This window comes from Physella acuta, unplaced genomic scaffold (genome assembly GCF_028476545.2).
Source record: "Physella acuta isolate Inbredline_101_S28 unplaced genomic scaffold, ASM2847654v3 ptg000662l, whole genome shotgun sequence".
NCBI classification, from domain to species: domain Eukaryota; kingdom Metazoa; phylum Mollusca; class Gastropoda; family Physidae; genus Physella; species Physella acuta.
Genome location: NW_026732181.1, coordinates 284,310 through 301,753, shown reverse-complemented (window position 1 = coordinate 301,753; position 17,444 = coordinate 284,310). Strand labels below are relative to the sequence as shown.

The 17,444-nt window shown below is 36.1% G+C and overlaps 1 protein-coding gene across 2 annotated transcripts in view; it reads left to right on the top strand.

Annotated features, from left to right (window-relative positions):
- LOC131948859 (A disintegrin and metalloproteinase with thrombospondin motifs like) overlaps positions 1-17,355 on the top strand; it is a 50,824-nt gene extending 33,469 nt beyond the window's left edge. The window contains exons 9-16 of one of the 2 annotated variants that reach the window (XM_059310561.1): positions 2,996-3,107; positions 3,810-3,980; positions 12,740-12,878; positions 12,980-13,090; positions 14,299-14,350; positions 14,869-15,021; positions 16,214-16,369; positions 17,239-17,355. In XM_059310561.1, coding sequence (XP_059166544.1) covers positions 2,996-3,107; positions 3,810-3,980; positions 12,740-12,878; positions 12,980-13,090; positions 14,299-14,350; positions 14,869-15,021; positions 16,214-16,369; positions 17,239-17,330 — 986 coding nt within the window. In that variant the 3' untranslated portion in view covers positions 17,331-17,355. Of the gene's footprint in view, positions 1-2,995; positions 3,108-3,809; positions 3,981-12,739; positions 12,879-12,979; positions 13,091-14,298; positions 14,351-14,868; positions 15,022-16,054; positions 16,370-17,238 lie in introns of both variants that reach the window. The other variant, XM_059310560.1, reaches the window with a different exon arrangement.
- Positions 17,356-17,444: the final 89 nt, after the last annotated feature.

The window sequence follows — 17,444 nt, the reverse complement described above, 5'->3', positions numbered from 1 at the left end:
ATAAACCGTGGCCTCAGTTATAACAATCAACAACGTCGGCATTCGACCATTTAGTTTTTCCCAATTGAATTCAGCAACAATTTTTTTTTTAAGTTTACGTCCTAATTAAGATAACAATTGCATTGCTGAAGCGCGGGGCCCCTTCAAGCGCGGGGCCTATGGCGACCGCCCTATGGCGACCGCCCCGTTCGCCACCCCCTAACGCCGGCTCTGACCGTTACAGCTAGGTTGATGAAATTTCATATATAGGTATTTTATCAAAATCGTAGATCCGTATAAACTTTTGAGCGATTTCCGATAACCGGAAGTGGTACTTTTTCTATTTTAAATTTTCAAAAGCCTATAACTTCAGTATTATTTCAGATAGATAAATGAAATTTCACATGTAAGTAAAAGATCTAACTATCTACCTTCTGTCAAATTGTTAGTAATTTCCGTTGAGCGGAAGTACTAATTTACGCTATTTCCGATTTCTAAGCCCCCCCCCCTAACTCAAAAGAAATGTCGTCATCGATATTCTATAATAAAATTACCGCCTAATTAATGTGTCTATGCTAAAAAGTGGTTTGCGTGCAGAGTTTCTTTTATGCAATTTTTAGGGTGGGGCTTCGCGTTTTGCGTGTAGAGTTAATTTCATGTAATTCTTCCAGTAGTGGCTAGGCGCAACACCAGTGTTTCTTTCAGACTTTTTCCTCTCCTGAGCGGGGAACTTGAAATTTTCTAATCTAAAAAGTGTTTAGCTTGCAGTTTCTTTCATGCAGCTCTTCCAGGCTCAACAAATGCGACCAGTGTTTCTTTCAGACATTTTCCTCCCCCTAGAGGGGTTGGGTACTTGAAATTTTCGGGGGCGGGGGTGGAATTTTCTGGGAGGGGAAAAAGTATATAATTTTAGTTCGTTGAATGGGACGGTAGACATGTTTTGTGGTGTGTGTGTGGGGGGGGGGGGATACTTCCAAGTAGAGTTGCCTGAAAAAACTCTAAATGCGATTTTTTTCATGATTTAGATAAGGTGCATGGTTTAGAGCAGGGGTCTCCAAACTTTTCAGTCCGAGGGCCGCATTAACTATCAAATTTCAGTTCGGGGGCCAGTTTCTTCCAGGCATGTCTTTGATTTTTTTGAGCAAAGTTCCTCAGCCATCACCAGCAAACGATTTTTTCCTTGGACAAAAAGATCTCCGCGGGCCGTAGTTAGGAGACCCCTGGTTTAGAGGTATGGCTACGACTATATTTAGTATAAATGCGCGATAACTACGCGTAGATCATGCTTAAATCCGATTAAAATGCCGATTCTGGATAAAAATCCGTTTTCAATGACATTTTTTGTTTCTGTTTAAATTTGAAGTATAGGTGGTGATTTTGGTTTTGGTTTTTGTTTAGAAAAAATAGACATCACTATCAACCCAGCGCCCGTTGTATCCTTTCTCAACGGGCCATTTTTCTCGTATTACAATATTCGAGAAAGTTTAGGGGAGATCACTCCTGGTTTATTTAAAAAATGTGATAGTTTATAAAATGTCTACAAATGGGCGCGAGCGAGAAAAGTCTCAAATGTATTCGAGAGGCCCATAAAATATTTTTAAAATCGGGCACGGCGGAGTTAAAAATAATATGGCTATAAAATCCTGTTTTTTTTTTTTTGGACTTTACTAAAGATTGGATTATTTGAATGTTTTAATATTTTCGTTAACTAAGTAAAATTAAAAAAAAAAAAGCAAAAAAGATTTGGTTTTCACGTATAATGGATACATAAACTATGGCATCCTATTATTCGATAGGCTGCCATAAATTTTAGTGTACACATTGTAAGCTAAAAAAAAAAGAAAAACTAGGTCATGGTGTTTAAATTTGCATTGTTATTTGAAAACTTTATCTGCAAAGTTTTGTAAACAAATAGTTATCAATCACTGTGTAACTGTACAGCCAATCAATATTTATCTTACGGAAGTGAAACACCCGGTTATAACTTAGGCTTGATGAAAATAAATAGAAATGTAGCCTTAAACAACAAATTATTTTCAAGTTCTCTGGATTTGCAACTTTTATAGCATTTATTTTAAAAATATAAAATTTCTAAATTAAGTTTAGGCTTAAGTGTTTTTTAATTTTTTTATTATTTTTACGGTCTAAAGTCTAAATCTAAAAAAGCAAGTTTTTATTCCATGTTAACAACATTATGGAAGGATTCTAGTCAACTCGCTCGCGTCCATTCTAAAGCTCTGTTTATTTGATAATCAGTTTCCGCCTCTCGATTTAAAGTAGGTCCCTTTCGTGTGTCGACCGATGAGGCGTTTACTATTTGGAATAAGATTAAATAAAAATATTAAATATGATAAAATAAAATAAAAGTAATACATTGTTCTTAGTTTATTACAAAATGATTATTGAATGGTGTACTAATGTAAATATTATAGATAACTGGATGTTATACCAAGGTAATACAAACATGATCTTTGAATGTTGTACTAATGTAAATAAAATTGATATTCATTATTAAATGTTGTACTAATGTAAAAAAAGATAACTAAATGTACTAATGTAAATAAAATTGATAATTGAGTGATGTACTAATGTAAATAAAATTGATGATTGAATGTTGTACTAATGTGATACAAAATCTATCAGTGAATGTTGTACTAATGTAGATAAAATGGATAATTGTATTTTATACTAATGTAATGCAAAAACAATCAATGAATTCTGTATTAATGTAAATGAAATACATATATTGATGTTATAGGCTACTAATGTAATACAAAAACAATTAATGATTGTTGTACAAATGTTATACATTTTTGCTGGAGACTACAACTATTATAAAATGTAAAGCTTTGGTTAACTTTTTGTGAAAGGACACATTGAAAATGTGTCAATGTAATTACAAAATTGGCAAAAATCAAAACAAAAAAATTTAAGAGCTTTTTAATACTTTACAGTATTGCTGATATATTACGATTCGATGTTCTGTTACACTAACATTGTGTTTTAAAATGTTAAGGACTGGCCTATATTGGGACGCTGTGTTCGCTAAATGGAAGCAGTACATCGGTCATTGAAGACTTGGTCACTTACCAGGCAGTGGACATAGCGGCTCACGAACTAGGACACAGGTCAGATTTTGTATTAAGTAGACTAAGATGTAACAGTAGAGTAATTTGTTCTCAAGTACTATAAACTTGCATGTTAATGTAATGTAATGCTATGGTAATGTATTTATCTAAATAACGATGTTAAAGATCGACGACATGTTTATGAACTCGACATTGTTATAAATGAGTTTACAAATAAATAAATAAATCTATCAGACTAACAGTAGGATTTATAATTGTTTTTTGTAAGCAAACCTTTACAATTATTATATTCATTAAACCCTTTAAAATTGGCTTATGTAAGCATTCATTTACAGTCGGCCTATATATTCAACCTTTTACAATCAGCCTATATATTCAACCCTTTACAACCGCAGTATGTTTACAAACCTTTCCAATCGGCCTAGTTATATAACCCTTTACAATCAACCTATATATTCAACCGTTTACAATTAACCTATATATTCAACCGTTTACAATCAGCCTATATATTCAACCCTTTACAATCAGCTTATGTATAAAACTTTTTACAATCGGCCGATGTATAAAACCTTTTACCATCAGCCTATGTATAAAACCCTTTACAATCGGTCTATGTATACAACCCTTTACAATCGGCCTATGTATAAAACCCTTTACAATCAGCCTATGTATAAAAACCCTTTACAATCAGCCTATGTATAACACCTTTTACAATCGGCCTATGTATTAAACAATTTCCAGTTTATCTGCCAAACATGACGGAGATATGAATGTGTGTTCATTTACTGAGCGGTATATCATGGCGTCCTCCAACTCAGAGGAGACCCCAGACACAAAGACACACCCCTGGATGTTCTCCCATTGCAGTGTAGAATACTTCACGTCCTTCATCGAGAAAACTTTGGACACCGCGTACGTATATTAGGGTTAGGGTTAGAATACGTCACGTCATTCATCGAGAAATCTTTGGACATGACGTACCAGTGGCGGAACTAGAAAAAAAGTGCCACCCCGCAAATAAATTTTTTCGGCCCAATACTTTTATTTTCCAATTTAAAACAAATACAGTAACACTCCGTGCCATTTGGGTGGATATTTACAAGATAGTTACATTGGTGTACAGAGTATAGTAAATAAATAGCGAAATATGTAAATGAATACAAAAGATACATTGAATTTAAAGCTTGTTGGTTCAAAAATTGAAAAGAGGCTCGTTTGTAACATGTTTGTCAACAAAAGTGGTGGAAGAGTATAACGTATGGAAGAATAGTCGAAAACAAAGCAAGCTTGCATGGATTTCATCCCATTCTGTATAATAAACATAGTAAATACCAGAGAAAAATGAATAACCAGTAGAGTAGTCACACACACACGCACACACTTTTGTTGTTTTAAACAGATTTCGTTTACACTTGTACAATAGTGAATTACAAAAATAGATAAATAAGTAAATGGGTAAATATTCGAAACTGATGATTTGGGGTGTGGTGGAGTCGTTGGAACAGTTAAAGGGATGTGGGGTTATCATATCTGAGGGTGATGTGGGCAGAGGGGGGGGGGGGTGGCGGTAGAGTGTCTGACGAGCCATGGAGAGAGTGTCTGTGTGTGTTTAAGGCAAGTCAAGTGTCAAAATCTGTGCTGTGTGATCTAACTGCTGATGTGTTACTATTTATAGTGTGTGTATGTTGGGGGGGGGGGGGTGGAGTTGACGAACAAATGAGCGATTTAGCGGGAGAGTGAAAGTTTGGTATGTTCAAGTCGGTGTTTATGATTGTTTGGATGTTTAGTACCGACAGGTTAGGGGTGGGTAGGCGTGTAGCTATCACGTGGTGTGGGGATACAGTGGAGTTTTAAAGGTCGAAAATTGGTTAACAATGTTCTCATAAAAGAGTTATTTAAGTTAACAAAACAACTGTAACTAATAATGTGGGGGTAATAAAAATGAATACAAAAGGAGTAGGGGTCATTGGGGTCATTTTGTACGTTGTGGACCAAAGTACCGTACGTAAATGATAATAGTAAAATAGAGACAAATGTTGATTTTACAATATTTGTTTGTAAGCTTTATAAATAAAACAATACACAAATAAGCAAATTTTAGGAAACTGAAGGACAAATGATAAATGATGCGAAACAATGTGGTGACATGGGGGTTGTGGGGGTGGGAGTCAAATTAATGTTGTTAGAAATGTATTTAGATAATACGTCATCTTCAGTATTTAACATAGTATTTCAACACAGGGGTGGGGTCGTGGGGACGAAGGGGATGAAATAATGGGGGCAAAATGGTATTGGGGTCATGAGGTTTAGGGGCAGGGGCGGGGAGGGTGTGTTGAAGGGGGATGTGTCGGTTAGATTAGGCGGGCCAGGTGGCAAATGCAGTGTAATATGTTCTTTACGTTGTAGTGTTGCTAATTATGGTATATGTGTTTGAGTGCTGTCGTTGTCGAGTCGTCTACGACAAATCAAGTCTAGTACGTGTCCCGTGAACTGTGTCTTGTGGTGTTTTGCTTTTATTCTACTGTTCCAAATATAGCTACCGTCCTTGCTTTTTGCTCTAAGTTCGTCCTGTCTCTTTGTTTTGGGATTTTGTTTAGAGTTATAACTATATCGATATTGAAGGTCTCGTTTTTTGTTATTTTGGTTTCTAGCGTCTTTTTCATGTTTTGTATGGTGGGGCATTCTAAATAGATGTGCGTTTCGGTTTCGGGTGTGTTTTGTCTGCATAGTGGGCAAAAGGGTTTCTGTTGTTTTGCTAGGGGTGTTGACTTGTAGATGAGTCTGTATGTTATTTCCCTAGCTTTGGGTGTGATGGTTTTGAGGTGTAGGTTCCTGAAGGTGTCTATTGTGTCTGTTAAAGCGTATTTCCTACACCATTGAATTCTGTTGTATAGAGTGTTGAGAGTTTTTGCATTAACTTTTTGTAAATGTTTTTTTGATTTTTTCGTGAACAAGTTTTTCGTTGTTTTTACTTTCTCGTATATACGAAGTATAGAGAAAGTCTTGTAATCGTTTTACACCTCACTGATACGGAAAAACATAATTTTGCAATCTTGTCCGTATGTCTGTGTGTGTGTCTGTCTGTCTGTCTGTCTGTGTGTAAACACGATTACTTGAGTACCGTTACAGCTAGGTTGATGAAATTTCATATATAGGTATTTTATCAAAATCGTAGATCCGTATCAACTTTTGAGCGATTTCCGACAACCGGAAGTGGTACTTTTTTTTACTTTGAATTTTCCAAAAGCCTATAACTTGAGTACTATTTCAGATAGATAAATGAAATTTCAAATGTAAGTAAAAGATCTAATTCTCTACCTTCTATCAAATTTTGAGTAATTTCCGTTGACCGGAAGTACTAATTTACCCTATTTCCGATTTCTCAAAAAATGCATGTAAATTTATAAAGAACTAATAATATTGCGCACTATTATGCGCTTTTTGCTTTGGCGTTCACTTGGTGCGCAATTCTATTTTCTACTAGATTTTATTCTTTTTTTAAAAGTTTAAGTAAACAAAAATCATGTCTATATTCCGAGTTGCCATCCCACGTAGTGTTATATTAGAATATTCGAGAAAGTTTAGGGGAGATCACTCCCGGTTTATTTAATATTTGAAAGCATTCTGTGTAAAAGGGACTATGTTTTCCTCCTATGTAATGTGGAGTTGTATTATTGATTTTTGTAAGTTTGTTGAGCTGAATGTCTAAATAGTAGTGAGCTAGAGGGTGAAACTTTGGTTGGCTAATTATTCTGCTAATGTGTGTTAGTCTAAATGTATTGATTTTGGTCTGTATATCGTGCAGGTTTATTCCTCCATGAAGTTTGTTTTGTACCAACGTGTTGTGGCTAATGTTTGTAATTGTGGTATGGAATATGTACTCTCTAATGATTTTATTCAGATGTTTAATTGTTGGCTTTGGGATTGTTTTAGCCGTGGCTATATAGGTGATTTTTGGGATGACGTACCTATTAATTATAGATGACCTAGCAAAAATTGTTGTTGAGCTAAATTTATAAAGTGCTGTGGTGTTTTGGATTTTGCTTGAGACTTGTTTCCATTCAACATCGTTATTGGTGTGTGGGTTGCTATAGTGGGTTATGCCGTAAAGTTTTAATTTGTTGGTACCTAGCATGTTTAGTGGGTAATTTGGTTTGTTGATCCAACGTCCAATTCCCGTGATTTTGGTTTTCATTAGGTTAATTTTTGACCCGCTACCCAGCCCAAAGTCAAGGAAAGTGTCTATTATTAGAATGATAGATTTTTCGGTTTGGAGGGTAAATGCTGTATCATCAGCGTACGCTAGAATTTTTTGTTTAATTGATTTTGAATGTCAATTCCTCTGATGTCTCTAGTGTTTCTAGTGCATTCTAACAGGGGTTCGAGTGTTAGTATATGTGAGCGGGTGAATGGATTTTTTTGTATTATTTTATTTGTTGCGAATCTGGGAGTGCATGGTGGTCCAATGGGGAACGGCACGGAGTCCCCTTCCGTCCGAAGCGGTCAGTATAAATTGACCGCTCGGAGTGATTTTCTTCCTTTTTTTGACCCGCGGCGAGATGTAGGTCGGGTCAGGTTTCCGCGTGGCGCACCGCACGCGTGGAGTGAGGTTGCTTGGGCAACTTGGCTGGGTGTTTTGTTATATATGAATTGTTTTGTTTGGTGTAAAAAGTTTGTTGTGTACGTATTGTGTTCTACGTAATGTATTGTACGTAACGTATTGTACGTAGTGGTTTTACGTAGTGTTTTGTTTGGTGTGGACTTTTGGATGTCGAGAATGGATGAAGGGAGGTTTCTGTGTGTCAGGGCCTGGACCATCCTAGACATCATAAGTCGGCGCAACACCAGCAAATGGTCAAACGTAATGTTTTGTTTGATGTAAAAAGTTTGTTTCGTTTGGTTCTGTTCTGTGTCAGTTTTATCTATTCTTTTTTTATAACTTTTGGTTCCATATTTTGTTGAATAAATCTATATTAGTCATTCTTGGTAAATAAATTTTATTAACTGTAAAAGTTTTTGTTTTATTTTAGTAGCTTATTATTTAGACTAAGGTTAGGGTTTGACCACTGTGGGTTCTACCACGGTTGCACTGACCGGACAGTAGTTAGATAAGCCTAGAAGGGTAGATTTTAAGGTATCCCCCCCTAGCAGGGCTTACAAATTGGTAGCACGAGTGGGGTGTGAGGTGTGGGGAAGTCGGTTTCCGGCTTGTTCAACTCTGCCTTTTGTGTGGAAAACCGGGTGAAGAGAGCAGGCAGTCTCTCTGGTCATCCAGTGAAAAGAATAGCAAATTCGCACCATCCAGTCGTATTTATTTTGTGTTTGTGTTCGTCTTAGTCCTGGTAAGTTAGAAATAAGTTTATTTCTTTGCTATGTCTATTTTTTGCTATGCTGTTTATTTTGGGTTACTGGCCATAAGTTTTTTTGTGGTTGTCTTCTGACCGCCATTGTGGTCAGGCCATGTGGACTCAGATTCTGAGTTTTTATTATGTTATAGCCATTTTATTACTTTGTTGTATCTCTTGGGCTTGTGTGAAGCCAAGGATACTGCTTATTTATACTTGGCCCACAGTTATGGTTTACTCCTGGCTGTTGGGTTAAGTGGTATACGTATTCTATTGATTGTATCCCTTGGGCTGGTGTTAAGCCAGGGATAGAGGTAATTTTAGACTTGACCCGCAGCTATGGTTTACTCCTGGCTGTCGGGTTAAGTAATACGCACATTTTATTGATTGTGTCCCTTGGGCTGGTGTTAAGCCAGGGATAAAGGTATTTTTAGACTTGACCCGCAGCTATGGTTTACTCCTGGCTGTTGGGTTAAGTAGTAGAGTTGTTACCTGACCCACAGTCACGGTTCGTTCCGGACTGTCGGGTTTGGTTATAATATTGTTATCTTTATAGTGACCTTTCGCTTCCTGTGGTGATCATGTTGATCCCCAGGAGAGTGTTCGGTTCGTTCTAGTCACTGTGAAGGTACACTTGTTCTTAATAGATTTTATTTTACTTAGCCTTTTGTTAGGCTGGTAACTTGAGCTCAGTGTCCTGGTAGTGTTCCAGTTAATTGTAAAAGTATATTCTGTGTGAACTACCTGCAGGCGGTGGAGATGTAATCCAGCCAGCCTGTGGTTAATGCTTTGTTTATAACTTGTCTTTGTAAAGTAATTAATTTATTTGTTTTCCTTTTTCTAGGACGAAGTCCGAAATTGGGTGTTTTGTTTGATGTAAAAAGTTTGTTTCGTTTGGTTCTGTTTTGTGTCAGTTTTATCTATTCTTTTTTTAACTTTTGGTTCCATATTTTGTTGAATAAATCTATATTAGTCATTCTTGATAAATAAATTTTATTAACTGTAAAAGTTTTTGTTTTATTTTAGTAGCTTATTATTTAGACTAAGGTTAGGGTTTAACCACTGTGGGTTCTACCACGGTTGCACTGACCGGACAGATTAGTTAGTTAAGCCTAGAAGGGTAGATTTTAGGTATCCCCCCCTAGCAGGGCTTACATATATAAAGGATTGGAGATAGGGGGCAACCTTGTCAGACTGATTTATTTATTCTAAAGGGTTGGGAAATATTATGGTTTATCAGTAGGTGACTATGTGCATTAAAATAGATTATTTTTATCCATGTCGTAAAGTATTGTCCTAAATTGTTTGCCTCTAAGATTTTGTGAAGGTATTTGTAAGCTACCCGGTCGAAAGATTTTTCTTGATCTAAATTGAGTATGCATGCTTGAGTGTTTTTCTCGTGCGTGTAGTGGATGATGTCTCTAATTTAGTAATTGTGATTTTGTATGTTTCTACCTGTGATGTTGCATTGTTGATCTACATTAAATTTATAATTTTATGCAAGTGTGGTTCAATTTTAGAGACTAGAGCTTTGGTTAGGATTTTGTAATCAGTGTTATAGAGAGAGATAGGTCTATAGTTTTGGGTTAGTTTAGGATCGGTTTTGGGTTTGTGTGTTAATTTTATGTATGATCTGTTGAAATTTTCGTGGCATTGTTCTAGCAGAAACATTTCTCTATAGGTAGTTAAAAAAAGGGGAGTTAGGTCGGCTGAAAAAGCTTTTAAAAATTCGCTTGTCAAGCCGTCCGGTCCTGGTGATTTGTTTGAATTTAATTTGAGTATGGCTTTGGTTATGTCACTGACTGAGATGGGGTGTCAATATTAATGTTGTCGATGTCATGTCAGGGTTTAATAAACTTAAGGTATTTGTCTTGTATGTCTGTGTTTGTCTCTTCGAACTTGTATCGTTGCGTATAATAGTCTATAATTTTTTTCAGGGTCAGTCGTCTCTAGGTTATTGTTATCTATGAGATGTGTGATTTGTTTTGCCCTCTGAAAGCTTTGTTCTAAAATTAAGGTGTGGTGTGTGGGATTTTCCGAGCCTATTTGTTCGATTCTACTTCTAATTTGCGCTCCTCTATATTTGTGCTCTTGTATTTTAGAAAGTTCTGTTTCTGTTGAGTCTATTTGTTCTTTGTTGTTGATTCATTGAAGTATACTTAGTTGTTTTTCTAGTTTAGTTTCTATGTGGGCCCTTACGCTATTAATGCTACTGCACATTGAATAGATACCCGCTTAATGTCAAGTTTTAAATCTTCCCAATGTTGGATTTTATTAAATTTTGGTGATGACTGCGTGTAAAATTGTATTATGTCTTTTATAGTGTTGATGTAGAGCTCGTCTAGTAATAGTGTATTATTGAATTTCACGTATGTGTTGTGTTTTGGTTTGTTTTGTATTTGTTCATTTTTTAAAGTTGTCAGAACTGCTGTATGATCGCTAAACTGTAGTGTTGAGAATAGGTGTTCTACTTTGTTGATTTTCATGTTCGATGGGGCGTAAATTCTGTCTAGACGGAACCTATTCCCAGATGTGTTACTTCCGTGGGTGGTTTGTATGGTGTGTGGATATTGCGCTCTGTATGTGTCGACTAAATTGAAATATGTTTTAATGTTGTTGATTGAGTCGGCGTGTGGTTTGTCTGCGGTTAAGCGGTTTCGAATTAAGTCTTTTGGTCATAAAATGTCTAATCTGTCTTCCACGAAATTAAAGTCCCCGACCAAAATGACGTCATTGTTGGTTGTATCTGTTAGTAATTGTTCTAGGTTTTCATAAAATTTACTGTCTTTGGGTCTATGTGGTCCGTGTACATTGGCTATGCTTAGTTTTCCCCCTTGTCCCTCGATTGTAACTATTGCTAATTTTCCTTCAGAGTCGGCGTGCGTGTCTGTTATGTTGAACTTGTTTGATGTGTTAAAAATTGTTGACCCGCTACCCGTGATAAGTGAACTGTAGCTGTGGCGTGCTTGAGTTAAAGTTGTGAGTGAATTTGTCTGCTTTGAATTTATTTTTGAAGTTAGTTTCCTGTAGTAAAATGAAATCAGGTTTATGTTTGTCGATTAATTTTCTCACGTACTTGTCTTTGTATTTTGTGCTTTGTGGGATGAGGGTTATGATTTTTTTTTGTTTTAGAACTAGTTTATTTAATATGTTTGCTTACCCTCGACTATTAAGCCGGTAAAAAGAATATAAAACGTGAAAGCTTTGTGTAATTGTTTCTCGTGTTATGTTTATTATTATGTATATTTTTTTGTATTTATATTATTTGTTTTTAATACGTTTCCATTTTATGCTAGGTCATTCTTTGGTATGTTTTTTTTAAATAATAATTAAAAGAAGTTATTGCTTTTTAATTAGTTTAGTACAAATATATCAAAAGGATCGTATGAGCACCCCTATTTAACTATTTATAAAAGGGAAATATGTCATGGAAGTATTTTTAACGTTTGCCTATCTTTCACACTACAGCTCAGGCATGTATTTTTTTAACGCAACAGCATGTGCTAGCTACTGTATCACATCTCTACTGTAGTAGATCTGTTTGTTATTTACAAAACCCTTTTCTGTCAAGTCAAGAATGCAAGAAAATCATTGTTTTAACTATAAAAATGTATTATGGTCGGCCATGGGCACCTAAATGGCGTGCCCCCCCCCCCCCCCCCGCAATGCGTGGTCTTGCGGCACTGTAGTTCCGCCCCTGTGACGTACGTATATTAGGGTTAGGGTTAGAATACTTCACGTCCTTCATCGAAAAAACGTTGGATATGGCGTAGATACAATTATTGTTTATGCCCAACTTTACGAACATTCACAGTTTAAGCTTAAATCTAACCATATGAACATTCAGAATTTGAATCGAAACGTACGTAGGCTATATTTACAGTTTTAGCATAACCCAAACCTTACATTTTGTGTAGGCCTACCAATCTGGATTATTTTAGGTCATATTTAAATGCTATTATTTACTGATATAGGTCTGATTTCGTATTATCTAAATGTGATTATATTATTGAAATAGAGTTAATTCTAGATTATTGTGTAATATAGATAGTTCCCTTTCGAACCTGAATATCCATGATGAAGTAGAGTTTATCTGTTACTGTGACTTCAGTATATGAAGGGATAGTGTTGTCGACACTATGCCCAGCCGCGTTTGCTTTCCCTAACGTGATCGAGGTACCCATCAGAGCTGGATGGGACTCAGTGATCTTCTACGGATGTGAACCTGGACTCGAACTCGGGACTTTTAGGTTAGCAATCGCATGCTCTCATATTCAACCCATTGAGATAAATCCTGACTATTGTGTTATATTCTAACTTTTCCAGCCGTGGCCGAACCTGTTTGACCACATCGCTATTGGCTGACCCAACAATTCCAGACGCCAGTGACCGTCTGCCCGGACAGGAAATGCCACCATCAGAACAATGCGCTTTAATTTATGGCTCTGGGAGCTATCACTGTAGGGTACGATTTAAAAAAAACTTATAACAATAATATAAATAATGAAAAGTTTGAGGACCACTTGAAATTTACAGTAAAATTGTCCCCATTCACTCCCCTGGCAGCACGTGAATATAAGCGACGTGTGTACACAACTCTACTGCTTCGACCCAAGCTCAGAAATCTACTGCTACGCTTCCATGCCGCTCCTAGGGACAACGTGTGCTAGCGGAAAGGTAGGTTATATAGGGCAGCTATTTTATTATTATTTAAACAGCAAATGAGAAATAAAATGTGTGTAAAACATTTTGAAATAGTTCTAGATATCTAGGTTTCTGGGAGATGCGGGCTAGAGAAGTTGTAATATGTTTTGTAGAAACGTTTAGTACAACACGATGCAGATTGTAACACGCTCATTATATAACAATAACTTTCGTCTCTTCGTCTCGTTAATACTGAGCTGAAGCAGGAACTCTATTGATTGACTCATTGTTTTTATTTGGATTTTTTTTTTATCCCTGAACGTTTCGACTGAAAATTTAAGCAGTTGAGCATCACGCGTATAAACAATCGCGCCAATGGACAATCCTGATTAACATCTAATTGCACTTTTTTAAAATAAATCCAGTTTCAACTTCCTTAAATGAAAGTTTTAATATAATTTTAAATATTTGTTTCTTCGTGAGAAAGGCAGAAAAGGAAAAATAAAATTTTAACTTTTCTTTACTGACAACACACTTGTAGGGGGAAAGGGGGGGGGGGGGGTCCGTAATTTGGTGATGGTGTGTGATGAGGGGGAGTTAAGATGGTGTGACGTCACAGTTTTGCATTATAAAAATGAGCAATGTTAGAAAACGAATTTTAGCCCATATTTTGCTTTTTAGAAAACTGTTTTAATAAATTGTAATAGGAATTGATTAAAATACTATATGTAGACAGAGTTCAGAAAAGATTTTGGGAAAATATCGTATTTAAAAAAAAATTCAACTGCAATTTCGAGGAGGGTTGTAGGCTGAAGTGTGACGTCAATTGGGGGGGGGGGGGAAGTTGGCTTTTTGCGACGAGGAGTGACGGAGGGGAGGGGAGAGGTAAAAATCGTTCAAACTCTTAATACTTAATTCTTGGATTGTCTCAATCCTTAGCTCTAACCAACTCTAACCCTAAACAAATGCCTAATACCTAGCCCTAACACCCAGCCTAACCCATAACTCCTAACTCCTTTCGCTGTCATCGGTTCTAGTCCCTTGTGCCAAGTTTGAAAAAAAATTGATCAAGTAGAAGTGGTCGAAATTTTGCTCGCCAATAGTAAAAGAAAAAGCACGAGAAAGCTTGTTAAATAAAGTCTTGGAGTAAGAGCTAGACAAACCCTAATGAAATGAAATTATATTTTTGTCTCATTTTGATGTATAAATAACAATACTTTTTATACAAATTTCCGCTAAAGTTGTGCCGAAACGGAATGTGTGTGTCTGATCCCAGAGCACCTGTGGCGGAAGGTAAGATAGCACAGAGACCTGGCAAATCAACTGTAACGCTTTAAATGGTATTGACGAGTTAAAAAAATACAACAAGCAGCCAGAGGCGTCGCGGGGAGGGGGGTGCTGACCGCACCAGGTGACACCATTTAGGGGGGGGGGGGGTGACACCAAGGCATAAAATAGCAAAATATATAGAGAAAAACTTGATGGGATGCAAATCGAAAGTTTGAGGGGGGTGCAAATCGAAAGTTTGAGGGGGTACACTTGGAAAGTTTGAGGGGGGGGGGTGCAAATCGAAAGTTTGAGGGGTGGGGGTGCAAATCGAAAATTTGAAAGTTTGTCCTCGGGAAGGTTCGCTACGCCTCTGGGGGGGGGGGGTGACACCATAAAGTGCCGCACCGGGTGACACCCGACCTCGCTACGCCACTGCATGCAGCTATTGAGAAATTGGAGTTATTAGATAAAAAATTAATAAGTATAGGTTTCAATTATTTTTTACCTAAGCTATAAAAATTCTTTAACTCTAATTTCACCAGACGATTGCTTGTTTGGGGATTCCACTGATGTCTTAATTGATCAGATGACTTGTGCGCGATATGTCGGCCAATTTAACGGCAGATGTTATGATCCTTTAATTAAAGCGTATTGTTGCTCCTCGTGCAAGAATGTGTACAGAGATGGCGCTTACAGTAAGTAAACAAATTTTTAAAATGTCTTAAAAAACGTTTTAATAACAAGCTTTTATGTACTAATGCACTAAAAAGTAGAAAATAAATTATAGACTACTATTTAAAGAACTATAAAGAAAAGCGTGGGTCACTTTGGTATCTATTGGATACCTTTACTAATGTTTAGGACGAGAAGGTCACACGTCCAAGAATATACTATAGGTAACATCCAATACTATTGGTAACATATGGATGAAACCCTTCTTATATATTTCGTCGGATTTTTTTCTATTCCCGCGGCAACGCGCGGGGACAGGTACGCTAGTTTTATATAAATCTTTGTTTGTTTAGCTATGCAATTGGCTAATTTAAGATAAAATTTAATTTGAAAGATACTAGATCTAGATCTAGGGCCTATGCGCGCAAATCGTTTCATAAGGAGACTCAAAGAATATAGCACAAAAATATGTCAGTGACGTCACGAGTTTAAATAGCTAAGTTGGTAGTGTAATAGGCTTCCATGAGGGTGGCATGGGTTCTAGACACATCAAGCCTATGTTTAATTTGTTTTCCTTTTACGTCTTTTTTAATGTGGGGTCTGGTTATTTTGTGATAATAAGTGACAGACGTGATGTCATTTATGGATGACCACTGAAATCCACAGTTATCTAACTAGATAACGGGTAGTCTAGTATATAATAAAATTTGACTTTTTCGGATGTTTAATTAATTTTTAAAAAATTTAATCAATGTTTCCTTTACAAAGTAAATCTACAAATTTTCCGCCCCATTATACACATTGTTTGAAGTTCATTGTGTGAGCAGTTCTTTTTTTTTCACCGTGATTATATTTTAAAGATGTAAGTAAAAAAGAAATTTATTTTTAAAAATAATTTCTTTAGCTCGGTTTGCACTTGAACTGCCACTCCCCTTGCAAAATATACAAGAAAGTTTAGGGGAGATGAATCCCGCTTAATTTTATTTATTTTAAACTTGTTCAAACCATTTATCACTTTACATTCAATCGGCACTCATAATCATCATATTTCTATAGACTGCGAATACGGTGATAGAGTCAACTACTGCAACTTAGCTGATTGTGCGACAGGATCTTACCAGGATCTGAAAAACTGCTGTGGAACCTGTAGTAATGTTCAGAAAACTTTTGCTATATCAACAACAACTACTACTACTAATGATCATATTTCTATAGACTGCGAATACGGTGATAGAGTCAACTACTGCAACTTAATTGATTGTGCGACAGGATCTTACCAGGATCTGAAAAACTGCTGTGGAACCTGTAGTAATGTTCAGAAAACTTTTGCTATATCAACAACTACTACTACAATTGATACTACCGAGTTTTGTAAGTAGCAACACAATTAATATAGTTGAAACATACGTATTAAGGTAGTAGTGAGCCAATTCAGTAAAAATAAGAACCACCCATATATATGGGTGTCTATTTTTTAACCACAGTCTTCAATATTTTCTAAATTTTGATTTTTCAAAAGGGCTCCCACCGATTTGGTTCCATGGAAAACAATTCAGTTAAAATATTTTACCTCGGATTATTTTTAGGGGGTTTCTACTCTAGCCAGAAAACTGAGCATTATTTTTAATTCAGCTTTTATTCGGAAAATATGTCAAACAACCTATTTGTATTATTTGAAGCAGTTGAACTCGTAGAAGCCACAAAGAAATGATACAATAACATTAAGATGGAATTATAGCATAAAAATGAAATGCGCCTATTTTTGTATACTAGCTTTTAAGTTTCAAAAAACTTGTTTAATAGTTGATTGAAACCATATTAAAGAGTGGTTCTGTTGGAGTTGCGCTGTGTTAATATTATTATTAGCGAGTAGTCCTATGTTAAAATGGTTGTTTAGATGTGAATAACATTACAGTTTCTTACTTTCTACGTTTTAAAAAAATAATGATCAGCGTTATTCAGTTTTCGAATCTGAAAATAAGTAACAACTTTTTTTTTGGCTGAATTGCCTAGCCGAATCCCTGGTTCTTCCACACAGTTGCTAACGAGTGATTGTTTTGATACAACTTCCCTCTACTACCGAATCAGTGAAAAATATCATGTAACAGCCTATGTATCTAGTCATGTGTCTACTATTATGTCTACTAATGTATCTACCGACAGCTTTTTTCTAAACTAATTTGAACTATCACTTTTAAAAAAAAACTTTACTAACGATTCCAATGTTATTTTCTTTGCAGTAGACAGTGTGACAAATGGAGGTTGTGGTTTACTCGCTACAACACTGACAGGTGTTCTCGTCGTCACAGCTCTCGTTTTTAAAGACAATTGATAATTTTCTTGTTAAAATTCTCTGCTAGTAAATAAAACTACAAAAAATATCATTCTTAAGTTATAATGTAAGCCTAAACACTAATGTTTACAAGTTTTTATTTAACTTGATTTC